Source organism: Harpia harpyja, chromosome 16 (assembly GCF_026419915.1).
Source record: "Harpia harpyja isolate bHarHar1 chromosome 16, bHarHar1 primary haplotype, whole genome shotgun sequence".
Taxonomy (NCBI): domain Eukaryota; kingdom Metazoa; phylum Chordata; class Aves; order Accipitriformes; family Accipitridae; genus Harpia; species Harpia harpyja.
Window position 1 is genome coordinate 14,356,239 of NC_068955.1, and position 27,831 is coordinate 14,384,069.

Here is a 27,831-nt window from a genome sequence, read left to right on the forward strand (position 1 = left end):
GGGGGTGGGAGTAATTGTTGTGCATTCTCTGAAATGGCATGTGCCCAAAGCTAGCCCTTGGGCTGGCTGTTTCAGAATTGAGGAGGGTGCAGGGGTCCTGGGTAGAAGGTCTTGTGTTCCCCGACTCAACAGGGCTCTGAGGAGGTTTTTCATCCTGGTGCCTCTGCCCCGCTTAGACAGATACTGAACTGGTGGGAAGGAAGTCTTGCTTTTGCTGCTATTGGACCTCGTCCTTCAGCTGGAGAGAATGTACTCAGTGGGACCCATGGTGTGCAATGGGAGAGCGGGCTTGGCTTTGTGGCATCGTCATTTCAGGCGCTGTTTGGGCACAGCTGTGCAGACTTTCTTCCCTTTCTTCTCTTGTGTTGCCTCTGTGGCCATTGCTGCCACTCACCTGCAGTTCTGGCTGTAGGAAGCGTTGAAGGTTTTCCCTGGCAGGGTTTGGGGAAAAGCTTCAGACCGCGGGTTGCCCCTTGCTACGGACCAAGGCTCTGGGCAGCTGGGTTCTCCCAGCATTCCCATGAGCGTCGTTCTCCAGCTGTCTGCGGACTGCTGAAAAGCAAGCGGACGTTTTGGCAGCAGTGTTGTGTCCTCTGCCCGCTTCCTTTGTGGTCATGACCCTTCCCAGTGTTTGGTTTCTCCTTGACGTAGTGAGGTGGTGTGAGTGGCGCAAGAAGGTGCGAGAGTGGTGGGAGTCTCTGCTTAGTTCTGCTCCACCTCATGTGTTGCCCTTATGTGAGTGGTTTTTGCACATGAGAAGCCCAACAGAGCCATGTGCCCTAGCTGCGAGGGGGAGACACAATGTGCCTCGGCAGTGCCTGTGTCCTGATTTGGCCCTAGTGTGTTTTGTAGGGCCAAGAAGAAGAGGCCTGCCCACACAAGTGAGCTTTGTTGCGGCCAGGGTTGCCTGACTGGAGTAGCAGTGCCCAAGGGGCACTCCTGTGTGCAGTGGATGCCCAGAGCACCACCTGCGAGTGTGCTGGTGCCCCAGCTTGTTGTCTCTCTTCTGGCTGTTTCTAATTGTTCCTCTTGTTGTTGTCCCCCAGATTGTGACTGCATCTGGACGGACTGGATTGATGTGAGTTACCCAAATAGTTCTGACAGAAACAGCGGTGACTACGAAACCTTTGAGAATATCCTGAAGAACGACTCCTCCTGGGTCTGTGCAAAAGCTGAGAATATTTCATGCAGAGCACAGAAATTCCCTCACATTCCCATTGCAGATTTAGGGCAGAAGGTGGAATGCAGTGTTAACACAGGGCTCATCTGTAACAATAGCGATCAGGTCATAGGAGGTATAATACCGATGCCCGTCTGCCTCAATTACGAGATCAGTGTCTGCTGCATCCCCAACATACCGCAGTGTATTACAAGTACCACCACGAGCACCACGACAGCCCCACCTTCGTCCACAACAAGAACAGTGTCCCCTCCACCCGTATCAACAACCGCTCCCACGCCAACGCCATCGGAGCCTCCCAGCAGCACCGCCACCACCACGATGCCACCCAGAAGCACCACCAGCAGCACCCTGGGGACAACGACGATGGTTCCTGGCACACCAGCACCCACCCCAACTACTGCAAGCACATCCATGCCCACACCAACATACACCACCACCTCATCACCTCCAGGTACTTGTCTGGTCTGTGCTCTTCTGTGTTGTCTTGCTGTGGGAGAAATGAAGGTCTGTGAGCACTCAGCTTGTGCCTTCTGTTTGGGGTCGGGGGTGGGAGTAATTGTTGTGCATTCTCTGAAATGGCATGTGCCCAAAGCTAGCCCTTGGGCTGGCTGTTTCAGAATTGAGGAGGGTGCAGGGGTCCTGGGTAGAAGGTCTTGTGTTCCCCGACTCAACAGGGCTCTGAGGAGGTTTTTCATCCTGGTGCCTCTGCCCAGCTTAGACAGATACTGAACTGGTGGGAAGGAAGTCTTGCTTTTGCTGCTATTGGACCTCGTCCTTCAGCTGGAGAGAATGTACTCAGTGGGACCCATGGTGTGCAATGGGAGAGCGGGCTTGGCTTTGTGGCATCGTCATTTCAGGCGCTGTTTGGGCACAGCTGTGCAGACTTTCTTCCCTTTCTTCTCTTGTGTTGCCTCTGTGGCCATTGCTGCCACTCACCTGCAGTTCTGGCTGTAGGAAGCGTTGAAGGTTTTCCCTGGCAGGGTTTGGGGAAAAGCTTCAGACCGCGGGTTGCCCCTTGCTACGGACCAAGGCTCTGGGCAGCTGGGTTCTCCCAGCATTCCCATGAGCGTCGTTCTCCAGCTGTCTGCGGACTGCTGAAAAGCAAGCGGACGTTTTGGCAGCAGTGTTGTGTCCTCTGCCCGCTTCCTTTGTGGTCATGACCCTTCCCAGTGTTTGGTTTCTCCTTGACGTAGTGAGGTGGTGTGAGTGGCTCAAGAAGGTGCGAGAGTGGTGGGAGTCTCTGCTTAGTTCTGCTCCACCTCATGTGTTGCCCTTATGTGAGTGGTTTTTGCACATGAGAAGCCCAACAGAGCCATGTGCCCTAGCTGCGAGGGGGAGACACAATGTGCCTCGGCAGTGCCTGTGTCCTGATTTGGCCCTAGTGTGTTTTGTAGGGCCAAGAAGAGGAGGCCTGCCCACACAAGTGAGCTTTGTTGCGGCCAGGGTTGCCTGACTGGAGTAGCAGTGCCCAAGGGGCACTCCTGTGTGCAGTGGATGCCCAGAGCACCACCTGCGAGTGTGCTGGTGCCCCAGCTTGTTGTCTCTCTTCTGGCTGTTTCTAATTGTTCCTCTTGTTGTTGTCCCCCAGATTGTGACTGCATCTGGACAGACTGGATTGATGTGAGTTACCCAAATAGTTCTGACAGAAACAGTGGTGACTACGAAACCTTTGAGAATATCCTGAAGAACGACTCCTCCTGGGTCTGTGCAAAAGCTGAGAATATTTCATGCAGAGCACAGAAATTCCCTCACATTCCCATTGCAGATTTAGGGCAGAAGGTGGAATGCAGTGTTAACACAGGGCTCATCTGTAACAATAGCGATCAGGTCATAGGAGGTATAATACCGATGCCCGTCTGCCTCAATTACGAGATCAGTGTCTGCTGCATCCCCAACATACCGCAGTGTATTACAAGTACCACCACGAGCACCACGACAGCCCCACCTTCGTCCACAACAAGAACAGTGTCCCCTCCACCCGTATCAACAACCGCTCCCACGCCAACGCCATCGGAGCCTCCCAGCAGCACCGCCACCACCACGATGCCACCCAGAAGCACCACCAGCAGCACCCTGGGGACAACGACGATGGTTCCTGGCACACCAGCACCCACCCCAACTACTGCAACCACGTTCACACCACCAACAATAATCACTAAAACCCCACTGCCTCCATCTTCAGAAGCAATAAGTAATTCTCTGGCTGTGTTGGCTTTTGTTGCCTTGCTATGGGAGAAATCAAGATTTATTAGCAGCTTAATGCATATCTTAGTTTTTGTACACTGAGGGAGTTTAGTTGATGTATATTTACCAAAAAATCTTAGAATCATAGAATAGTTTGGGTTTGAAGGGACCTTTTTAAAGGTCTTTTAGTCCTACATCCCCTGCTGTGGGCAGGGATTTGTTTCACTACATTAGGTTACTCAGAGCCCAATTCAGCCCGACCTTGAACTCTTCAAATGATTGAGCACCCACAACTTCTCTGGGAACCCCTGTTCCAGTGTCTCACCACCCTCATCATAAAAAAATTCTTACTTTTGTCCAGTCTAAAGGTACCCTCTTTCAGTTTAAAACCATTGCCCCTTGTCCTGTAACTACAGGCCTTGGTAAAATGTCTCTCTCTGTCTTTCTTATAAGCCCCCCTTATATATTGAAAGGCTGCAATAACGTCTCCCTGGAGCCTTCTCTTCTCCAGGTTGAACCCCAACTCTCTCAGCCTCTCTTCATAGGGGAGGTGTTCCAGCCCTCTGATAATTTTCATGGTCTTCCTCTGCACCTGCTCAAACAGTTTCATGTCTGTCTTGTACTGGGGACCCCAGAGCTGGATGTTGTACTCCAGGTGAGGTCTCACAAGAGTGGAGAAGAGTGGGTCCTGTACTGAGCTGTCTGTTTAGGAGGGAGACTGCACATGTTTCTGCTTCTCAGTTCTACTCCTTTGATTATTGGGAACATGAGGAGGTTTTTCATCCTGGTGCCTCTGCCCAGCTTAGACAGATACTGAACTGATGGGAAGGAAGTCTTGCTTTTGCTGCTATTGGACCTCGTCCTTCAGCTGGAGAGAATGTACTCAGTGGGACCCATGGTGTGCAATGGGAGAGCGGGCTTGGCTTTGTGGCATCGTCATTTCAGGCGCTGTTTGGGCACAGCTGTGCAGACTTTCTTCCCTTTCTTCTCTTGTGTTGCCTCTGTGGCCATTGCTGCCACTCACCTGCAGTTCTGGCTGTAGGAAGCGTTGAAGGTTTTCCCTGGCAGGGTTTGGGGAAAAGCTTCAGACCGCGGGTTGCCCCTTGCTACGGACCAAGGCTCTGGGCAGCTGGGTTCTCCCAGCATTCCCATGAGCGTCGTTCTCCAGCTGTCTGCGGACTGCTGAAAAGCAAGCGGACGTTTTGGCAGCAATGTGAGACCCCTAACATCGCAGTGAATCTGCCTCTGTGACAGTACACCACCTGTTCCTGTATTTCCTTCTGAACATGATGGAGTTTGCCTGTCCTCACCCAAATGTGAATTAATTTTAGTTGAAGGACTGTCCTTGTGGACTGTGTGGACAGAAGCAGTGTATCTTATTTCCTTCTATCCTCCAGCATTATGACTGCACTCTTATTATGTACGCAGTGCTTCTTTATCTACCATGTGTCTCTTTACATCATGCTGTAAAATCACAAACAGATGGCTCTGAGGCTCACCTCTGAGCATCATGAACAATTTAGAAAATGCTAATCAAAAACTATTTCAAAGGAGCCTGCGCTAGGGCCCATGAAAACTGGCTTGGCCGTGTGAGAAGGAAAAAGCAGAAAAGTGAATTTGGGGTTCCTAGCATGCCAAAATAGCTTGTGGGTGAGTAGTCTTAAAGGTCTGGGAGTTAGGTATGGAACACAGGTTGCTCCAGCAACTGCTCAGTTTCAGTAGAATCAAATGACGCTGAGCATAATCAATGCTGGTATGAAGATGCCACATGAAGTAGCACAGGGAACAGCGGTCTATCCATAGAATATAGCATGACAGCAATACGGAATTAACCAAAGAGTTCACTGATCAACTCAAGGAATAACCCTGGATTTAGGACTGCTGAACTCTTCTCTGCAGTATAAAGTTTTAAAACTGCAGATACCTGTTCCGTCTGACATTGATCATCGATAAAGTATTTACATCAATGTCTCCCATATAAGATGTGGAAGATTTTTTTAGTAATATCTCTGTTATGCAAAAGCCTTTAATAAAACAGTTACTGCTTTATTCCCATCTAAATACCCTATGCTTAGTTCTGTTGAATTTTACTTGCTTATAAGAAAATGAAAAGAAGTTAATAAAAATGCAATTTGCCTACTTAAAATAAAATACTGTGTTTTCTCCCTGTCTTAAAGAGGGTACAACACCTGAACCAAGAACACCGATAAGTACCATAGTTACTCCTTCAGCTACCCCACAGCCAACAACTAGAACAACGGAAATACAAAGTATAGTGTCCACTACAGGCACGACTATACAACAGTCAATAACATCAGTGTCAACAAGCCCGGTGACAGTCAGCACGTCTGGAGTCACTGAAACAGGATCAACCACCAAAACCACCACTTCAGGCCCCACACCCTCAGGACCCACTCCCCACAGCACCACAACAGTAATGGAAACAAGTAGCCACGAGACCTCTACCACGGGGACTGGGAGCCCTCCGACAGGACCACCTAGCAGCACCACCAGCACCACAACCTCAGGACCATCTTCCCCAATGTCTACAGCCAGCACTACTGTATCACCACCACCAGTGTCAACAAGCCCAGTGACAGTCAGCACGTCTGGAGTCACTGAAACAGGATCAACCACCAAAACCACCACTTCGGGCCCCACACCCTCAGGACCCACTCCCCACAGCACCACAACAGTAATGGAAACAAGTAGCCACGAGACCTCTACCACGGGGACTGGGAGCCCTCCGACAGGACCACCTAGCAGCACCACCAGCACCACAACCTCAGGCCCATCCTCCCCAATGTCTACAGCCAGCACTACTGTATCACCACCACCAGTGTCAACAAGCCCGGTGACAGTCAGCACGTCTGGAGTCACTGAAACAGGATCAACCACCAAAACCACCACTTCGGGCCCCACACCCTCAGGACCCACTCCCCACAGCACCACAACAGTAATGGAAACAAGTAGCCACGAGACCTCTACCACGGGGACTGGGAGCCCTCCGACAGGACCACCTAGCAGCACCACCAGCACCACAACCTCAGGCCCATCCTCCCCAATGTCTACAGCCAGCACTACTGTATCACCACCACCAGTGTCAACAAGCCCGGTGACAGTCAGCACGTCTGGAGTCACTGAAACAGGATCAACCACCAAAACCACCACTTCGGGCCCCACACCCTCAGGACCCACTCCCCACAGCACCACAACAGTAATGGAAACAAGTAGCCACGAGACCTCTACCACGGGGACTGGGAGCCCTCTGACAGGACCACCTAGCAGCACCACCAGCACCACAACCTCAGGCCCATCCTCCCCAATGTCTACAGCCAGCACTACTGTATCACCACCACCAGTGTCAACAAGCCCAGTGACAGTCAGCACGTCTGGAGTCACTGAAACAGGATCAACCACCAAAACCACCACTTCGGGCCCCACACCCTCAGGACCCACTCCCCACAGCACCACAACAGTAATGGAAACAAGTAGCCACGAGACCTCTACCACGGGGACTGGGAGCCCTCCGACAGGACCACCTAGCAGCACCACCAGCACCACAACCTCAGGCCCATCCTCCCCAATGTCTACAGCCAGCACTACTGTATCACCACCACCAGTGTCAACAAGCCCGGTGACAGTCAGCACGTCTGGAGTCACTGAAACAGGATCAACCACCAAAACCACCACTTCGGGCCCCACACCCTCAGGACCCACTCCCCACAGCACCACAACAGTAATGGAAACAAGTAGCCACGAGACCTCTACCACGGGGACTGGGAGCCCTCCGACAGGACCACCTAGCAGCACCACCAGCACCACAACCTCAGGCCCATCCTCCCCAATGTCTACAGCCAGCACTACTGTATCACCACCACCAGTGTCAACAAGCCCGGTGACAGTCAGCACGTCTGGAGTCACTGAAACAGGATCAACCACCAAAACCACCACTTCGGGCCCCACACCCTCAGGACCCACTCCCCACAGCACCACAACAGTAATGGAAACAAGTAGCCACGAGACCTCTACCACGGGGACTGGGAGCCCTCCGACAGGACCACCTAGCAGCACCACCAGCACCACAACCTCAGGCCCATCCTCCCCAATGTCTACAGCCAGCACTACTGTATCACCACCACCAGTGTCAACAAGCCCGGTGACAGTCAGCACGTCTGGAGTCACTGAAACAGGATCAACCACCAAAACCACCACTTCGGGCCCCACACCCTCAGGACCGACTCCCCACAGCACCACAACAGTAATGGAAACAAGTAGCCACGAGTCCTCTACCACGGGGACTGGGAGCCCTCCGACAGGACCACCTAGCAGCACCACCAGCACCACAACCTCAGGCCCATCCTCCCCAATGTCTACAGCCAGCACTACTGTATCACCACCACCAGTGTCAACAAGCCCAGTGACAGTCAGCACGTCTGGAGTCACTGAAACAGGATCAACCACCAAAACCACCACTTCGGGCCCCACACCCTCAGGACCCACTCCCCACAGCACCACAACAGTAATGGAAACAAGTAGCCACGAGACCTCTACCACGGGGACTGGGAGCCCTCCGACAGGACCACCTAGCAGCACCACCAGCACCACAACCTCAGGCCCATCCTCCCCAATGTCTACAGCCAGCACTACTGTATCACCACCACCAGTGTCAACAAGCCCAGTGACAGTCAGCACGTCTGGAGTCACTGAAACAGGATCGACTACCATTTCGGGCCCCACACCCTCAGGCCCCACTCCCGTATCAGAAACTGGTAGCCCAATGACAACCACTTCAACTCGCACTACTCCCACAAGATCAACTGCCATCACCACCACCATGACTTCAGGACCATCCTCCATAGAGTCTGCTGCTACCACTACTGTATCTCCGCCATCAGTATCAACCAGCATCATGCCGGTCACCACCTCTGGTACAACTCCAACTGAATCTTTTACCACTACTTTAGGAACAACCTCTAGGAATTTTACCACAATTACTGCCACCACCAGCACCAGCACCTCTGAATTTTTTTCCCCTGGCTCAACCAGTACTTCTGGGCCAACTGCAACATCGAGTTCAGTCACTATTACAGGAAGTTCTACTTACAGTACAGTTACTCCACTCAGTGCTTCAAGTTCAACTACAACTCCACCACCAACCACTCCTGGAAGAAATTGTTCTGTTTTTCCTAATGAATCTTATGCGGTGAGTAGATTTCATGAGTTTTTTTAGCATTCTGCTTTGTATGGAGACTAGGCACATAATTTCAATGCTAGTAACATACAGACTAGGTATTGTCGTGGTTTAACCCCAGCCAGCAACTAAACACCACGCAGCCGCTCACTCACTCCCCCCCCACCCAGTGGGATGGGGGAGAAAATTGGGAAAAGAAGCAAAACCCGTGGGTTGAGATAAGAACGGTTTAATAGAACAGAAAAGAAGAAACTAATAATGATAATGATAACACTAATAAAATGACAACAGCAATAATGAAAGGATTGGAATGTACAAATGATACGCAGTGCAATTGCTCACCACCCGCCGACCGACACCCAGCCAGTCCCCCGAGCAGCGAATCCCTGCCCCCCACTTCCCCGTTTCTGTACTGGATGGGACGTCACATGGTATGGAATACACCGTTGGCCAGTTTGGGTCAGCTGCCCTGGCTGTGTCCTGTGCCAACTTCTTGTGCCCCTCCAGCTGTCTCACTGGCTGGGCATGAGAAGCTGAAAAATCCTTGACATTAGTCTAAACACTACTGAGCAACAACTGAAAACATCAGTGTTATCAACATTCTTCGCTCTGAACTCAAAACATAGCACTGTACCAGCTACTAGGAAGACAGTTAACTCTATCCCAGCTGAAACCAGGACAGGTATTAATCTGGATAGAAAATGAAGTATCAGTCGATTCTATTTCTTTCTGTTTTCTTGGGTATCAGCATGACTTCCAATGAAATTCAGTTTGATAGCTTGCATACTGTTATTAGTTCTTCAAGGATAGTTTTAAAAAGGCTTTCTTCAAGGAGGTAGATCACAGCTCAATGTTCCTCTTTGTTGTAAGATAGCTTTGATGAAGAATTAACCAAGGGCTAAGTGGTGCTAAACTATCTTTTCCGTTTCTGCTTTTGAATAGATCCAGAGTGGGGAAAAGTTGTTTATATGTTTACAGTGGAGCCCAAAATAAACCACAGTGCTGAACTAGTCTGAGTTTGGAATTAGACATACTTGGTCATAGCCTAGTTTCAGGAGAGGACTGTGAAATAGACCACCACATTCAATTGCTCTTGAAATTTGACTCAGAGTTCCGAATTTTTTTGAACCCTCCACCTCTGACACAGGCAAGCTAATGTCTCGTACATTTCTAAAGCCTCCTCACAGCTTAGATGTCTACCAACTTGCTCAGTAGATCTGCAGGGATGAAAATTATACATAGCTGAAAAACTGGTGGAAGATAGAAAAAATGCATACAATCACAATGCATGCCCATAACCCCTGAGACATCACTCCCCAAATAGCTGGTGTTCACTGTAGCTTTAGCTGTTAATCTGTTCCAGGCATTCATGGAAAGGGATTGATCATATCTTGATTACTGATATTGATCAGTGTCTTTCACTGTTGATTAGAGAGGGAGTGTAGGTGATGAGATTAGATCAGACATCCAGCTTTCAGACAGCTGAAACTAAAAAAGGCAATTCCCACTTCAGGTTACTGGCTTGGCTTTTATAAGTAATGCTTTTCACTTAGCAGCTCTCAGTAGTGCTAGCTCATCTTTCAGGCCTTGATGGTGCTGACTGCTGCACTTCCTTCCCATTTTCAGACTTCTGGTGGGGAAAAAATTGTCAATAAACATACAGCATTTTAAAACTCTGCAAAAGATATTCAGGCATAACTGTTGTCAGTCAGACTGCTTCATAAGGTTTCTCTCTCTCTTCCCCCCCCCCCCCGCTTCCAAACACAGCCAGGCGAGTCATGGTGGATCTGTGACTGCATTAAGGCAATATGTATAGAAGACAATATAATCCAGGTGGTTCCCGTAATCTGTAACCCACCTCCTAAACCTACATGTGCTAATGGGCTTTCTCCTGTGCAAGTCATTGATGAGGATGGATGCTGTTGGCACTGGGAGTGTGATTGTAAGTATATATTTTGTTGAATATTTTATCTCCTGTGGAAACAATATTGGTGTTAGGAGCAGCAGTATTTATCAAGGGACAAGTATCGCACAAGGCTGTGACCCTCACACTTCTAGTGTTGATCTGTTTGGAGTGCTTTACTGATTCTTTTTAGCTAATTGGGGGCTTTTACTTAATTTGCTATCATTTCTACATAACTATTGTGTTCATAGAATAAATTGGTCTCCCAAGGCAGGATTTAAATGTCCAGATGCAGACATCTATAGGCTAGAAGCCTACATATAAATTACTTGTTCAGACTATCGGTAGAGGTATATCTAGGGTGCAGTTAATCCTATTCTCAGTTGTCTATCAGAAATGTCAGATGAACTGTGCCCTGAAAGTGCCTGTTTTTCTCTGTTATTGATGAGTTCTAGATAATGAGCTCATGCATTGACATACACACTTTAAAATCTAAATGCTTAAAGTTAGATGAGATGAATCGCACTCCTACAGATTTTGTTTGTAGTCTGATCTGATTCTGTATGTTGCCATAAGAAGCTAACCTAGCTGTATGTTTTTGTAGGCTACTGCACTGGCTGGGGAGACCCACATTACATGACTTTTGATGGACTATACTACAGCTATCAAGGGAATTGTACATACGTCCTTGTGGAAGAGATTTATAAGAAAGTTGACAACTTTGGTGTCTACATTGATAACTACCATTGTGACACACGGGATGTAGTCTCCTGTCCTCGAACACTCATTGTGAGACATGAGACTCAGGAAGTGCGCATGGCAACAGTCAAACCAAATACTCTACAAGTAGAGGTATTGGAGAATGTTACCTTTGATTTCTTGATTAAAATACTAATACAGCATCAACCTGATAATTATATTCACAATGTTAGGAAAAAAAAAATAAAAAGGAATCCAGTTTGGATTATAAAATAGGACTACTTTGAAGGACTGGTTTTTGACTCTGAATATGGAGATAAATTTCTACAACTTCCTCCCTTTTTTATCTCAAATATTTGCAGTGCCTTATCTCTCCTAAATACACAAACATGGAAAAATTGCTAAGAGTTAAGGATATAAAATAAATTAATTTATAATTAATATTAATGTAACAAAGGAAAAGAAAAAATGTTGAATGGGAGGATACAACATAAACTAGACATAACAATAAAATGCTAGGGTTAAGCATTTTTAAAAAGTACCGTTACTAGCTTTGATTGGTATCACCTTTTTAATTTTTCAGAATAGGGGCTTTTATGTGTTTCTTTCATTGATAAACATGATGCCCCAGCTTTGGGGCTTCAAATTTGGTGAGAAGTGTTTCTTTTTAAGCTTTTGTGGGGTTTGTTTTGTTTATTTTTGTACATTACTGTGTGGGAATATTACAAGTTAGGTTGCAGCATATTGCTGAAAATTTGCAATATTTGGACCCTTTTTTTTTCTCTAAAGCAAAGAAATCTACCATTGCTGAGTAAAAGTAGTAGTGTTAGTTCCGTAGGTATATCATGGCTACTGTATTCATACAAATAATAGAGATTTTAGCTTATTTCTTTCATTTACTTTTCCTACAAGCATGTTCCCTTTATGCCAAGAAAGTTAAAAATGTGTGCACTAGAAATTTAGGAGAATTTTATATTGCACTTTCACGGGGTGTTCTCAATGCCATAGTCACTCTAATAAATCTGTTGAGTGTTAGAATTTAGCTGGTTTAAACTCTGAATTTTAGCCTAGTTTATCGGTGGCTGATAGGCCTTTTCTTTGGCTCAGAGAAGAAAAGTTCAACTTTCCAGTAACATGAAAGGAAACACAGGGACACTTGTTACAAACTAAAAGCATATTATTTGCCTTTACATTCTTTCTCCAAAGCAAAGTAATAAACAGTCAATTGTTTTCTAAAGTCAAACTAAATATATGTCTCTTTGCTGTTTTCTTTTATTTATTAGGTGACAGTAAACAAACAGGCAGTGGCTTTGCCTTATAAAAAATTTGGCTTGAGCATCTATGAGTCAGGCATAAATCGTGTAGTGGAAATTCCTGAACTAAAAATGAACGTGACCTACAATGGCTTGTCCTTTTCTATCAGAATGCCCTACAGCCTGTTTGGCAACAACACTCATGGACAGTGTGGTAAGGCTTACTCTTGTAATTTCTGTACTCTCAGAAAACCACAAACAGGTAGATGACAGCCGTGCCACAAAGATGAATGGAATTTGATAACAAATCTGTGAGCGAATTCTTTCTCCCCTTACCAATTTTAGGTACTTGCAATAACAACACGGCAGATGACTGCATGTTGCCGAATGGAAAGATTGCAGAAAACTGTGAAACCATGGCAGATCATTGGCAAGTTGTTGATCCCTCCAAACCACAGTGCTCCCCAGGCCTAATTCCTACAAAAGCACCCAGCACAACTCCAACACAACCTTGCAAAGAATCTTCCATCTGTGAGCTTCTTTTGGGAAGGTAGACATTCCTCTGGGGTTTATAAGCCTTTGATCTTCAAATTAAGCAGCAATTTTAGGATTTGTTTCTCAATAAAAAGTGTTTCTAGCTATTGCTCCATTTCTCGTAGCTTTGTGGGTTGCTTCCATTCCTTTTACTGTTTCTAAATGTAATTCTTTGCTGACAGTTTGCTTCCAACCTCTGGCTGCTACACTAAACTTCCTCGATGTTCTTATGTTCTTCCACGTTCTCTGCCCTCCACTGTCCTATGCTCTTGCCTTTTCACACACTCAGCAGAAAACAGAGTCCAACTGAAAAGACATCTTCATTTCTAGAACTGTGTGTCAGAATTAAGAAAAAAACAAAACAAAACCCAAAAATCTCCTTAGAAAAGTAGTTCATACTTACACTTCATAATATTCATGTAGCTCCTGGACAGAAAATATTGGTGCCTGAGTGTTTTGTAGGTGAGGGGAGAATGCTTTAAGATATGTTGAAAGGTTACAATCTAGATTAGTGCTCTTAGTAAAAACCTCTCAGTAATAGTCCTTGTTCACACCTCGTTAAGTGTTGACGCGGAAGTCACGGACACTGCGCACAATCAATATGATCAAGCAGATGCCACTTTATTGCCAAGATAGCTCGGTTTATATGTTCATTCTAGTCACTGTTCATGCATAAGCAAATTAGAGATTGGTTAGCATGAGCTGTCCACGTGCCTAGTTACACCTAATGATTGGTTATAACAACACTGTACACGCGCATAAACATAAGGCATAATTGGTTGTATTAACTAAAACATGCGAAACTTGTCTCAGGCTAATTGGTCAAGATAAGCTGTGGAATTGAGGTTCTTTGCCAAGTTCCCTTTATCGTGGAATGTGCACCTGTGTTCTTCTAATTGGCATCTTTCTTTTTTTGTCTTCTTGTTTATTCTGTTCAAGGCCTTCTAAAGGCATCTGGAATGCTCTTAATACCGTTAGCTAAATATGTGTCCACAAGCAAAGCGTCCTTGAAGCCTGCTGCCTACAAAACATCCTTGGCTCACAAATTGATCAATTCTATCGAGTCTGGATTGTTCACTATGTGCCCATTACTTTCCAAGTATCCCACAGTTAAGCACCATTGTTGCCATGTTATAATATGTTAAGCATATTGAAGAATTCATGGATCATTCAGTAACTAATAATGATAAATGTTTCTGTTTCTAGTTTGTTTGAGCCGTGCCATGGTTTTGTCCAGCCTGAAAAGTACTATGCAGCCTGCGTTTTTGATAGTTGTGTACTTCCCAACTTAGACCTGGAATGCTCAAGTCTACAGACCTATGCTGCCACCTGTGCTGATCAAAGTGTATGCATTGACTGGAGAAGTCATACCAATGGTGTTTGCTGTAAGTATTTGGCCATTTATCCTGAACTATTAGGGAAGCTTATATGGAACTCTTTTGGCAACAATGTCCTAACGGTAAGCCATATTGGGTTTTGAGCAATGAAGACACCAATAAATCACACCAGTTGCTTTCCTCTAAGTAATTTTACAGGTAACATTTTTCACAATGGAAATGATAAATGAGCCTGCAAAAATATACATCTATTGACTGTGCCAGAAACATCTGTATCAGTAGATACTTTTTTGTACACAGGCAGTTTTGTGTTTTGCAGGCATCAGCAGATCATGCTGCATTTAGTGACATATGCATTCATTTTCAGCTGTAGTAAAAAGAGGACAGAAGGTAGAGATACACTCCCCTTTGAGAACTTGTGCAAAAGAGACTGAAATTATGAAAAAAATTGTAATCAAGATGTAGACTCTTGGTTTTATCTCCTTAATGTAAAGTATGGTGCTATATCTCTATGGCTAAATTGCATAAAATAATTCCATTCAGACATGAGTCTGATATCTGTTTTTTTTTTCTCTTTGCTTCTCAAGATGATCAAAGATACACGGAAAATGAGTAGTCTGTTTAATTTCTTGGCATAAGGTCATGGGGCTTTTATATGATACTGTTACTGAGCTCTTCCTCCTTTTTATTCTCCCATTCCAGCTTATAAATGCCCCTCAGATAAAGAATACAGAGCATGTGGTCCTATTAAAGAGATAACCTGCAAATCAAGGTAAATAATTCCTTCACTGTTAGTTATAGCTCGTACAACTGTTCAGTCATATTGAATGCATAGGTGGATGAGAGAAATCAACCTCCTGTTATGTCTTAAATCGACTGTCAAATTTGGTACCACTGTTCTCTTGATCCTAAATCTGGGTGCCTGTACTGTTTACATTGTTTGGCTATACCAAACGTGAACACTGACAATCCCTAAATTGCAAACATGATCATTTGCCACTGTATCTTCAGTGAAAAGTTATTTGACATAATCCTCCTCTGCATGCCTATGACAGTAATGGTGTTCCTCTGAACATTTTGTCTCCTACAGTCAACAAAACGAAACTTCAACTAAACAAGTGGAAGGTTGTTTCTGTCCTAATGGAACAATGCTGTATGACTCTGGAGTGGATGTCTGTGTGAAAACCTGTGGTGAGTTATACTGCTTCACTTGGATGCATGTTTGTTTCCTCTTTGTTGTTTCCTTCTCACATATGCAACATAGATCTGACTGTATGCAGTACTCATACAACATATTATAGAGATGTCTACTGTTATATGAGTGGTAATGGAAATGTATTTTGATATTTTCACAGGCTGTGTTGGAGTGGATAAAATACCAAGAGAGGTATGCTGCTGTATGCTTTTGTATTTCAAGTAGAGGCTGTGGGTGGGGAGAGGAGAGTGGTCTCCACTGGTGCAGTCTTGTTTTGTTGTCTCCCAGCTTTTCATTCCTGTTTTGCTTCTGTTCTTTTAATTAGTAACCATGCTTGAGTAACCACTCACTTTATTTTCTTTAATGACAGTTTGGGGAAAAGTTTACAGTAGACTGTCAGGACTGTATTTGCCTGGAAGGTGGAAATGGCATTGTATGTGAGCCTCATGAATGTGCCAAACAAAATAAGACCAGTTGTGATGGAGAAGGCTTCTATGAGGTCAATGAAGTAAATTCTGAAGACTCCTGCTGCCCCATTGTCACCTGCAGTGAGTTTATACTTTTGTTTCTAGTCTTTCTATACCTTTTAGGAATAGAAAGGAAAGGAGAACTGAACTAGTTTAGCACCAGAGACCTGCAGCAGGGAGTCACAAAATAGTATCTTTCCTCATGCTTTTTAAAACCAGCTTGCCTAGCGTTAAAGAAAATATGTTTTAATATTGCAATGACTCAGCATAACTGAATTTACAATTATGGGACTCAACATAACTGAATCTATAGTTCATGAGTTCAGGACCACATTTTATTCAAGTAAAATGCAGATAGATTATGAAATTCTATGTGGGTTTTCATTTTGCAGCAGTTGCCTACAACCTTGGAGAGACTAACAGTTGTCCACTACTTCTCTGCAAAGAATTGTGATACTTTTTTAACACTTGGTAATTACATGGTAGAAAACGTTTCATAAACTAGTGCAGTCCCCCAATCCAGTGCCTGGATTCACTAGGAAAAATATGTTCTCTTTCTGCAATCTGTTTCTTTGGAGAGGATCTGGACTGTTTCCTAGCAATGGAAAGTCTATCCTAAATGCTTTGATAGATGTCTATTTCTAGTAGCCGTGATTTAGTGTACTTTCTGGCTTATTTCTTTTTTTTTCAGAATGCAATACAAGCTTGTGCACAAGTAAAGCCCCCAAGTGTACACTGGGATTTGAAGTTCATTCTCATATTCCCCGTGGTCAGTGCTGTCCTGTGTACCAGTGTGGTAAGTCCCTTGAAAATATATTATAATGATTAGCATTATATATTACGTAATTTAGCATCACACTTTGTTAGACTGTATGCAATAGCCTGTTGAAAGAGGTAATAAACACAGTCAGAGTCTACAAATTGGTTACTATTAACATTGTTTACTACTGCTATGGTTATGACAAACAACTACGAAATCAGATATAGCTTAGGTGGCTCAAGTTCAATTTTCTGGTTATAAGTACTTGTAAGAACAGCTACATGACTAACTGGGACTGTGGTCTCAGCTTAATCTAGCAAAACGTCCCTGTAAGTGTCCCCAGTAGAAGGTAGCTTTACAAAGTCTGCTTTGTTCTTGGTAATTGAAACAAGGAGCTACTTGTACCTGTTAGGTGGACATTCTTGGCTATGAACTGGACTGCATATATTGGGCCAAATCTTCCTCCCTTTTTGCACATGCAGTATTTGTTCTTATAATTTATATATGTCATATCTGCTACCAGAAATGGGGAATAACTAATGTATTTGACCATATACATTGTGATTCATTGTGGAAGAAATGAGTTTGACTAGAGTGGGGTGAAGATGTTTTGGTTTGGGTTTTTTTCCCCTAGTAACCACCTAACTCCTTGCTTCTTAACAGTTCCCAAGAGGGTTTGTGTACATCAGAATGCTGAGTTCTTGGTGAGTTCGTATTTCAACAGTCTTCTGAAAATGCTTAAAACACCAGTTAGTATGCTTTATCAGAGGTGCTATGAGGAGGTTTATCTACTACAATCAATATTTTAGAAATTTTCAAATTCCTGTCAGGAGTTCATCAATTTCACAAAGCCTAAATCTTTTCTGAAAAGGTTACTGTGTTTGAAAGGGACTGAAAAGTTGTTTGTGTGTCAGTATCAGAGAGAGATTTGGGTTTAGAGTTAAGTGTGCATGCATTTTTAAAATATGCATGCATCCATATTTACTGTCAGCATGTTATTACGGTTTTAAGACTGCTTTCAAAAATTAAAATATCTGTAAATAAGTATTATTCTAACCAGACTTAGATTCCTAATAAATTCTGTTGGGTCTAGTAATTGTTTTATTGCAGATATTTGTATGACACCTGTCCTTTTAATATCTGAGTTTATCATTGCTATACAGGACTTCAATAAAGACACACTTTAAATTAAATTTGTTATTTAAAATGTTGTCTTCATAAATGGCCAGCCGAATAGCTATCCAATAGTCTTAATGATTGTTTCCTTTTCCATAGCTTGGTTTACAGATTTTTTGAAAATTAAGAAATGTCTGTCACATGTCATATCTCATTAATATATGAACTTTTTTTCTTAAAATTTGTAGCCTAATTCCTCAGTCTTTGTTGATAAGTGTCAGAATTGTTTCTGCACTAATGAAGTTAACATCAGCACTCAACTGAATATCATCTCATGTGAACATATTCCATGCAACACATATTGTGAACCAGTAAGTGACAAACTTAAAACAAACAAAAAACCCCCACAAAATACCCATGTATGTGAAAAGCAGTTTGATCAATGAGTGGTATAAGCAAAGGACAGGGAGCAGAAATGCAGAGTCCAACTTCAGTGTGGATACCAACTGTCCTTGAGCAATCTATTGCGTGAAGCCTGACTGTGTAACTTACAGTATTCAGTTCACATTGGGATGATTAGCTGGGAAATTTCTGTAGAGCACTTATTGGAGTGATATTTAATTATTAGTCATATTTATTATAGTGTTTTAATTTATTCCATCTATATCCTGCTTTTTTTACTTGTCTTCCATTGGGTTGGAACACAGAAAGGCACAAATCTAGAGTGCACTTCAAAGCATAATCAATTAGTGGGTTAGTATGTTTTCATTTATTTCTCAAAAATGCATCTATCATAGTGCTTTCATTTTTAATTAATTTTAATATCTAGGGATATGAACGTCAACCAGTGAAAGGTGAATGTTGTGGAAGATGTGTGCAGACTAAGTGTGTTATACATACATCAGATAATTCTGACCTCATCTTGAGTGTAAGTATGCTCTATATCTTATGTCTGTATCAAATTTGTAAAGTTCCCCCTTTCAGAGAGAGAACATCTCCTTGTCAGAGATAAGGCTTAGTGCAAGTTTGCACCTGGAAGGTCAGAGGCTCACCTAAAGCAAAGCCTATCTACAATTTTTTGGCCCGAAGGAAGGACTCATGAAATCAAATTTTCTGGAAGGCTCTTCCTGGAATGACAAATCCAATACCATTGGAAGGGTTTTTCTTGCAGTGTTGGGAAGCTTGGGGTTTTCTATATTATTTGATTTCTGTGTACTGAAAAACACCAGCAAAGCCTGCATATGAAACAATTTTATTGCCCCTGTAGGGTGAAAGTTTAGGATTGTTCTTAATTACCATACAACAGTTTAGCTTTCCCTAGGCAAAATTGATTGGCATGGATGATTTTGTGAATAACTACTAATGCTCTCTACGTACTTTAGAGGATTTTTCTTTTCCAAGGGACATCCCATATAAAACTGAAGATTCTCTCCACATATGGCATACAGCAATACATGTAATAATCTGTATCCAAAACAGCTATTAATCTAAAAATAATTGACTGGGAAACAAGAGGAAAGTCATTGTCAGAGGACAAGAAAATTTCTGTCTGAGCTCGTTTCAGCTTTCCTTATTACATTTTTTTATTTCACTTGCAGCCTGGAGAGTTTAAAAATGATCCTTACAACAATTGCACCATTTATAGCTGTGTAAATATCCACAACCAGCTTATCTCTTCCACATCTGAGATTACCTGCCCAGCATTCAATGAAGAGAGCTGCAAACCTGTAAGTAAATATGGAAAACTCACCCTCTACTCAATGCATAGATTACTTCGGTTTAGTTCAGCCACCTAACTAGCAACAACAGTCAAATTAAGCTCTGAAGGCCTTTCACCAAAGTTTCTCAGTCCCAAGGGCAAAAGTTTCTGCTGCATCCATGCACAGATCTATAGAGTGTATAAAATAAGATACCTGGGTGAGAGTTCAAGGCTTATAGCTGGCAGCTGTCTCTCAGTAGCCAAAACACTGGTCGGCACTGAGATACAAAGTCCTCATTGACTGCTTTGTGCAGGGTCCTGTCTGAGCAAGAGCCATGTTTTCTTGAATGTTACAGAAACTCAAGCTGTTCAGTCAGCAGGCTGCCAGTAACGCCATGCATACCTTCCATTCAAATACATAAGTCTCTGAAAAAACATTTTTTGGAATTGTTTCTGAGGAAAAATTGCATTATGTTCACTGTAGACTTTCTTCAAAGCATTATCTTTATTTCCACAATCCTTTGTAAATTGATAGATATCAAGTCTGGAAGAAACCATTGTCTTTGTTTATTCAGATCAATGTTACAGTTTTTGCTGGTTATTTCCAGCCATTGAGGAACTGCTCTTCTCAGTTATTGCCCTAAAAGCCTCTTTCATATAGGGAAAGAAAATAATATTATTTCTCCTGTTTCTTTGTTCTTTTAGGGAACTATTACATTCTTACCTAATGGTTGTTGCAGAACCTGTAAGTATGCCAATGTACCTGAATCAACACTACAGAGAATGAATTTTCTTCTTAAATCAAACTGTTTTCCAGCCATAGAGGCTGATATGTTTGCATTTAAATAGATGCTTTTATATTTATGTTTGTTATTGCAAGCATTCACTGTCCAACCTCTCTGGGAAAGTTTAAACTGAAGCAGAAAGACCACTTAAGACAATTCTTTGAGGGCACTAGTGAAGCCCAGAGGGTGATGAACTGCAAGGAACTTCTGGAGCTATTTCACTGAAAGTGTTTTCTGATCTTTCCCTATAGGTGCACCTCTGGATAGTCCCACACCCTGCTCTGTCCGTCAAAGAAAAGACTTTATCATCTATAAGGGCTGCCATTCTGTGGACAGAGTTGTCATGACTGAATGTGAAGGAACATGTGGAACCTCCTCACTGTAAGTCAACTGATTGGAAAATGAGATTCAAATTCTGCTGGCACTGAGCTTGTTTATATAAAAGGAACAATAAATAGTTAGACTACAGAATGGTAGAAGACCTGAAACTATCAGCTCCCCAAATCATGGGCACAAAATCATGAAAACTGTGACTGAACAGTTGATTTGTCTTAATACAAAATAGAAAAGTGTATTAAATTGCCTTGGGATTCAGACAGCTATGATAAGGTCTATCCATTCATTAAGAACTGGCTTGTCTGTCATTTGTGCCAGACTACCTTGGCTGGAAATCACAAAAGATCATGGATTATTTACTGTAAAGGGAATGAGCCCTGAGAGCAGCCAGGCCTGATGCTCATGAGCTGAAAAGCTTCTCGATAATTAACATCTAAAATGAAAAACACATATATCTTTTAAAGGAAAATTGAAACATGCACAGTTTTTATACAGTAAAGAAATTAAAAACCAAATGCTATAGGGGTGGAGTGCTGGTGTTAGTAGAATAGTTTCACTGTACATTTTTCTCTGAAATAAGAGAATCTACAAGAAACTGGCTATAAGAAAGTGGCTAGTAGGACACCTGGTACTGAGCTATTAAAACACTGGAAAAAAATGTAATTCTAACTCCCCAAAGAAACTGCCATTTGCTGCCTATCACTGAATATGCCACATGGTACCTTACATGGGAGAAAACTGATCTTTAGTCTCAGATTGAACCCCGAATAGCCAGGGGGTTTATTAGTATTTTGAAATACCTTATCATCTTAGAGTCTTGCTGTGGTTGCCTCTGCACACAAATACAAGTAAAAGATGGCTCTTGACACAGTTTGTGGCCTGATATTGACAGATTCTGCAGGTTAGGAATGGTGCTTGGGAAGCTGATGAACACAAAGCTGCAAAAAATACTTTGCTGTGAGATAAGAACAGAAAGAGCTGCTGCTTTCCCTTCCTGTTAACACTGCCTGGTTTGGGATATGCACTTTGATTCACGTGATGCGATTGTAGTCCTTGCAGCCAATTGATTGATGTGATGCCATTGTAGATGGCATTATAGCCACTTATCTATGCAGTTTTCTTATTTGGGTCAGGGCTTTGTCTGCCCTCAGTTGTTGATCTGGTGTATTTAACATCCATCAGTGCCAGGATGGTGAGAGGAATATAAGGAAGCTGAGCTCCTAGAACTCACTGGGGTTTTTTACAAGGACTTCCATACTAATTGTTTTATCAGAAAAAATCTCAGCAAATGCAATGAATTTTAAAAGCATATTGTTATAACCACTGCTCTGTCAGATGAGCTTAGCACTTTCATTAGCCACAGCTGTGGCTCTTCTACATATTATTTCAAACTTCTCACAGGATTTCTGTACCTAATTTCACCCTCTCCTCTGTATGTTGGCTTCCGGCACAGAGTAATGTTGCCATTTTCCATGTTAACAGATACTCTGCTGAGGCCAATTCTATGGACCACAGCTGTTCCTGCTGCAGGGAATCAAGGACTACTGTGAGGGAAGTGGAACTGAAATGCCCCACTGGGCATTCAGTTTCACATAAGTATATATATGTGGAAAGCTGCAGCTGTCAAGACACTGAATGTAGCAGCTCACAATCCAGTGAGTTGCAGAGCACAGAAGAAAATGACAAGGCGAGCACTCTGAACCGTATCAAGAGGGCCATCAGCTTAACAGCAAAATGAAGGGAAAAAAACCTAGCAACATTCAACTAAAAGGACAATTCTCATCTTCCTTGACTACTTTTGAACTTTGTGTTTCCCCATTACTGTACCCTGTTTGTTCTTCAATTATTTTTAACAGTGCTGTATTTATTTGTGCACAAAATAAGAACACAAATTTGTGTTCTTCCAAGTGCACAGCCTTTTGGGTCTTTTTATAATCAGCTTATTTTCTCTGAATGATTAAAAGCACATTTCAAAAAACATGGGTTTCGTACTTATTCTCATGCTGTCTTGATGAGCCTGACTTTTAAAAGAGAAGAAAAGTTCTTTTTCAAGTTGTAGGAAGTCAAGTGACAAATTTCCTAAATTTTGGGGATATCTGTTTCTAGCTCCTTAAAAACTGAAATATCAGAAGGTATTGTCTGGAGGACCCAATGTGTAAGGTGGTGCAGAAGTTGATGCTGTCAGCCAGAACAAAGCTAAAGATGAATAATGCATCATGAAGTGATCCAGATGACCTGGAGAAACTTCTCGTTCAGCACTAGATCTCATTTTAGCAGGGCTGCTGTGTATGTTAGAACTGTCTCAGTTCATCACAATTATGTATTTTCACTAAGAAAGTAGTCCCTCAGGTATGAAAATATGAAGGGATGTATAGTTAGTACTATAGTAAGAGGTCTCCAAATTCCAACGCTTGCAAACCAGATGCCCATCTCTGAGCTAGTAATTCTAGGCTTCCTCTACAGGAAGCAGAGAGAAATAGCCATTTTCAACATTCATTTGTCTCACAACAAAGGACGTATCCAAAGGACGTTAGCTGCATTGCATTCTAAAGTGCCTGTTTATCTGATCTTACTGTAAGGGGAGCTGAAGGAGATTAGCTGAGAGATGGACATCTCTCTTGGATCATCTGAAGTACAATGAGGGTTGTCTACACCTTCTGTTGTGTGTGAAAAATGCTTTTGGTATTATTTTGTCTCTGTTAATGAACACTAATTGTGCTTTACCCTTGTGAGCTTGAGCCACAGCCAACCTGAATACAAGCATCTTTGCCACCTAAAGAACGGGTGGCACCATTTCTCACCAGCCCTGCCAAATGTATTGCAGCTTAGAATACAGACGCTGGTAGGAATGCACAGAAAATGAAATTCCAGAAGTTTTGCATCTTTAGGATACTATGATTACAGAGCTAATTTCTGTGGAGGGGGATAGGTAGCTGATCTAAGAAGAAGGAAGTTTTGTCAGTTTACAAAGCAAGCTCCAGAAATAATGAAGCCTGGTTTCCGCTTTAGCATGGATTTCGAAGGATTTCTCTCTCTACGTTCATTGTGAGATGTGACTGAGACTTTTCTCCTGGGGCATTTACAAGGTCACTTTCTGTGGATTCTTTGTTGTCTAACGATTTCTGTGCTGACACTACAGCCATACTTTTCTTTGAGTCATTTGCAAAAAACACTTTTCTCAAAATCTGTTGACATTTAGCTGTCTTCATTTCTGCAGTTAAATTTGGCTGAAGTCAACAATAGCTTCTGGAAACAAGCAGATACAAGGTGTGATCAAATCTTCCTTGTTTCCTATGAAAAAGAGATAAAATATTCCAAGCCACTAGTAGCATTTTGCTGCACACTATATTTACACCGAAGACTAAAATCTCCCTTGCTTCTTTTTTTTTGGTGTTCTGTAGTTTGCATGGTCTCTTTCTGTCCCTTCTAGTGATGGGCAAACTACTTCTAAATAAGGAAGTTAAAAGATCCTGTATAAGTCAGTAAGGCTGCAGATTTTGGCTTCGCCACTGCAGGGCAGTCTATGGCTAAGAATGCAAAATCACTTCGGACACAAAAAAGCAAGCTGCCTCCAAAAGGGAGTTTGTACTTCATCAAGTAGAGGGTTTCACCTCTGAGAAGAATGAATGTTGGTATTTCCCCGCAGACACTTATATGCTCTTAGTAAGCACTGAAAAAAAATTATTCTGGTAGGAATTTACATGCATGCACAGGATGGTGTTCCTTACAGTGCTCTGGATTATAGCAGCCCCTTCAGTTTTGGTGCTGGGTCAGTGCTGCCCATAAGCAGGCGCCATAAGCAGGCTTCCAAGCAGGCGCTGTCAGAGAATTCTAATTTACAAGTGCTTGGCAGTTCCAGGTCAATCTGTACATGTCAAACCTCCACCCCTTTCTGCACTCTTAGTCACCTTAGAACTTTGCAGTTCAGTTCACACCTGTATTTCCCTTGGAACTGGATGACAAAATTGAACAGATTAAACTTTTTCCAGCACAGAAATCCACAAATAGTCTTTTGGAGAGAAAGGAAGGAAAGGAGCTTTAACTGTGTATCCCTACAAAGCAAGTAGTAGTGGCAGTGAGCAGCACTTTTGCTCCTTCCCACAACCCTCTTGGCAGTAAATGGAGACCTGTCCTACCTGATCCCATGGACCATTTTGTTTCTTAAGCAAGAGCTGTTGGGTTTGCAGGTCACAAGCAGAGATTCATCTGGAAAACTTGGGACAAACTGAAGAAACATCTTACAAGGCAATGTCAGTGCTTTAGGGGCTCAGAGGAGATGGTGGAAACTTCTGATCCCATTGTCTCTCAGGCAGGACCTCCTGCAAGGAGCACTGGCAGCATCATAAAAAGCATCGGTGCTGGAAGGGAATAGGATTGACTCCCTCTGTCCTTCAAGAATGACTCCATTCTCCAGGAATTTCCTTGTCTCCTGGAGTCTAGCAAGAAGGGAACAGTAGCAAGACCCCCAGCAGAGTTCAGCTGGGTGGCAGAGTGGCAAATACACTGTCACATCTCCACGCCTGAGTCCTGTGTTGATCTCCTCTTAGACTTTCTGTCTAGCCTCCCACTTTCATTGGTGGCAAAGGGATTCTTTTTGGTTTGTTTCTTTTTCATCTGCAGTTACTTAGCAGTTTTAGTTTCACCTTGAAAAAGGAGGAAGCCTTCTTGGGAGGCAAGTGGGACTTCTAGCCACACAGCCTTTGAAGGCACCAAAAACCAGGGTCCTAGCTCTTGCTCTCCAAGACCTGCTTGATTTGGCCTCACTTTGTCACATTGTTCCTAAGTAAGAGATGAGATGAGTTCCTCCAGGCATGGGGTTTGAACACCCTCATTGAAGTGCTTGAATCTCCTTGGACATTCTGGTGAAAAAACCAACCAACCAAACAAAAAACCCATGGCCTTATTGCTGCTTTCCCTAAGGGAAGGAAGGACAGATACGGGCAGGCTGGAATTCCCAAGTACAGGCTGCAGCTGGGATTTACCTGTAGCATGATTATTGCCTTGGTTGCCAGAGGTTGTGATTTTGAGTCCTTGCCTTAGGTGCAGGCTCCGCCAAGGCAGCTGGAAGCTCAAGCAAATCCTTCCCAGGCAGCTGCAGCCTTACAGAAAACTCCTCAGCGTAGAGCTAGCTGTAGGAGACCACTGCCAAATGCTGGAGCAGACCTGGGTGGGTTGGCTGCAGATCAGGGAGGGGCCTGTTGCCACACAAGTAAAAAGCAGTGCAGCTGGGGGCCTCCAGTGCAGCTCTTGACACACTTGGCCACTCCAATAAGCAAAAAGAAAAAGCTCATTGCCATATTGCATTGTGGGCCATTTGCAGGGGATACACACAAGTATTCCCTTAGATGCACCCTAAGCCTTCCTTATGGTAGGTTACATGTTTCCCTGGAAGCAAGGCAATTGTGCAGTGCACCTTAACTGTGGAAATACATGGGTTTCATTCCCAGTTATAGTCTTCTCCAAGGTAGTTTGAAACTCAGAAAATTTCTTCCTACTTACCTGGAAATGCACTGGAAATTCAGTGTTGTTCATATGACTCTACAGTAATACCATGAGAACTTTCATCTGGAGTTAAAAAGGAGATCTTAGAAGATTTGCTGATAAAGTGAGCAGAGTTGTTTTATGAACCGTTACTGGACAAGTGTTTTGAGAACACCAGGGGCAGAAAGGAAAATGCTTGTTAGCAATATGGAAAAATAATACAAGGTAGGGATTTCTGATCTAGTAACTACCTTGTTTAGTGATATAACTATGTATTGTAACATCATTTTGTGCTGTAGGAGAGGAAGGGTAAGATAAAATTTTCAGTATGGTTACTGTTGGACTGCACTTTGCTAAACCACACTTCACTGAACTAAGCACTTGCAACTCTGCACATAAGCCCCAATGAAAGGACTTCAGCAAAGGTAAAGCCCTAAGTAAATAATCATGCAGTTACTGTGCTTGTTATACACTGAACTTGTCTAGCAAAGCAAACTCAGATACTGGGAAAAGAGGCTGAAACAGACTTACAAACTATAAGATCATAGAAAAGAAAATTCTTGTGAACTTTAGGTCCCACAAAAACTGAAATACCTTTAAATAACTGTAACATTGCTACACAATTTCTGAAATTTCATCTCCCAGAATAAGCTTTGAGGGGTAGGGGTATTTTAAGGCAGAACAAGTTCTTCAAGTTAAGCAGCCCTCTTTCTAGGCTAAATTTCCTCAATCTTAATCCTCAAAATTAACTCAATCTTTTCAGGCTACCACAAAAAACTGTGTTAACTGGCAGTCTCCCACACTAACTTTGAACCAGGCTATGTAAGCATATTCCCATCACTGATGTAGAAAATCCTCTAACTTCTTTTTCAGCATCACCCTTTTAAAATCTGATGTGTTCAAACTGGATTTCCTTTAATGTTCCAGTTTTTCAGCATTCATATGTAAAATACTTGAATTCCTTTCACAAACTTGTCTCTAGAACAGTGAAAATCACCACTGTATTTTTTCCCTTATTCCAAGACTTTGAGAAAACTCACCAAACATAGTAGAACTCATAATGTATTTTTGATATTGTTTCAGTTCAACAACTTCCATATCAGAACATCTTTCTGTTGCAGAATGGTTTAAAGACAGAAAACACTTTATGTCACCTTTTGCTATGCTTTTGGCTAGCCTCCTCTCCACATTTGACAAAAAAAATGGGTTCTCCTGACAGTCATTGAGCTTCCTTAGCTCCAGGAAATCACGGATCTTCCAGTGATAAGCAACTACTCTTGTAAGAATCATTCTGGAGATTTGTTCCTGGTCATATTATATGGTATATTTGAATGAAAACCTTGTTTGCTTTGAAGGCTAAACAGAAGGACTAGTCATGAGAGCCTAATTCAGTTAGTCACACAAATGCTAACCTTCGCACATAGAAGAAGCTACCACCTGACCATATGAAGGCTGTTAATCTCAGTCTAACCTAATGATAAGAGAAGCATCACAGATTTTCAAATCGTGCAAAGATTAGCCTGTATGTGAGGAGCAAGGTGGAGAAGAAACCTCGGATACTAAGTGAAGCAACATACATACAACTACCTTATTTGGCAGAAATCAAGTAGAAAGTATGGCAGAGTTGGGGTTGAGAATGAGCACCTTTGCTTCATGCAGCTCTCTTTTAAGCAGTAACAAAAGGCAACAGGAACTGTGATCAAGG

General features: G+C 43.0%; 1 protein-coding gene across 1 annotated transcript in view; it reads left to right on the forward strand.

Moving 5' to 3' along the window:
* The window catches only part of MUC2 (mucin 2, oligomeric mucus/gel-forming), a 64,304-nt gene extending 41,690 nt beyond the window's left edge, over positions 1–22,614 (forward strand). Inside the window, exons 32-51 of the mRNA XM_052810627.1 lie at positions 1,047–1,634; positions 2,772–3,374; positions 5,545–8,573; positions 10,329–10,503; positions 11,069–11,316; positions 12,447–12,630; positions 12,762–12,966; positions 14,157–14,335; positions 14,990–15,059; positions 15,378–15,478; positions 15,643–15,674; positions 15,853–16,030; positions 16,641–16,745; positions 17,373–17,413; positions 18,074–18,196; positions 18,655–18,753; positions 19,424–19,552; positions 20,230–20,269; positions 20,561–20,690; positions 22,128–22,614. Of these exons, the coding sequence (XP_052666587.1) occupies positions 1,047–1,634; positions 2,772–3,374; positions 5,545–8,573; positions 10,329–10,503; positions 11,069–11,316; positions 12,447–12,630; positions 12,762–12,966; positions 14,157–14,335; positions 14,990–15,059; positions 15,378–15,478; positions 15,643–15,674; positions 15,853–16,030; positions 16,641–16,745; positions 17,373–17,413; positions 18,074–18,196; positions 18,655–18,753; positions 19,424–19,552; positions 20,230–20,269; positions 20,561–20,690; positions 22,128–22,383 (6,515 nt within the window). The 3' untranslated portion in view covers positions 22,384–22,614. The remainder of the gene's footprint in view (positions 1–1,046; positions 1,635–2,771; positions 3,375–5,544; positions 8,574–10,328; positions 10,504–11,068; positions 11,317–12,446; positions 12,631–12,761; positions 12,967–14,156; positions 14,336–14,989; positions 15,060–15,377; positions 15,479–15,642; positions 15,675–15,852; positions 16,031–16,640; positions 16,746–17,372; positions 17,414–18,073; positions 18,197–18,654; positions 18,754–19,423; positions 19,553–20,229; positions 20,270–20,560; positions 20,691–22,127) is intronic.
* The last annotated feature ends 5,217 nt before the right edge of the window (positions 22,615–27,831 follow it).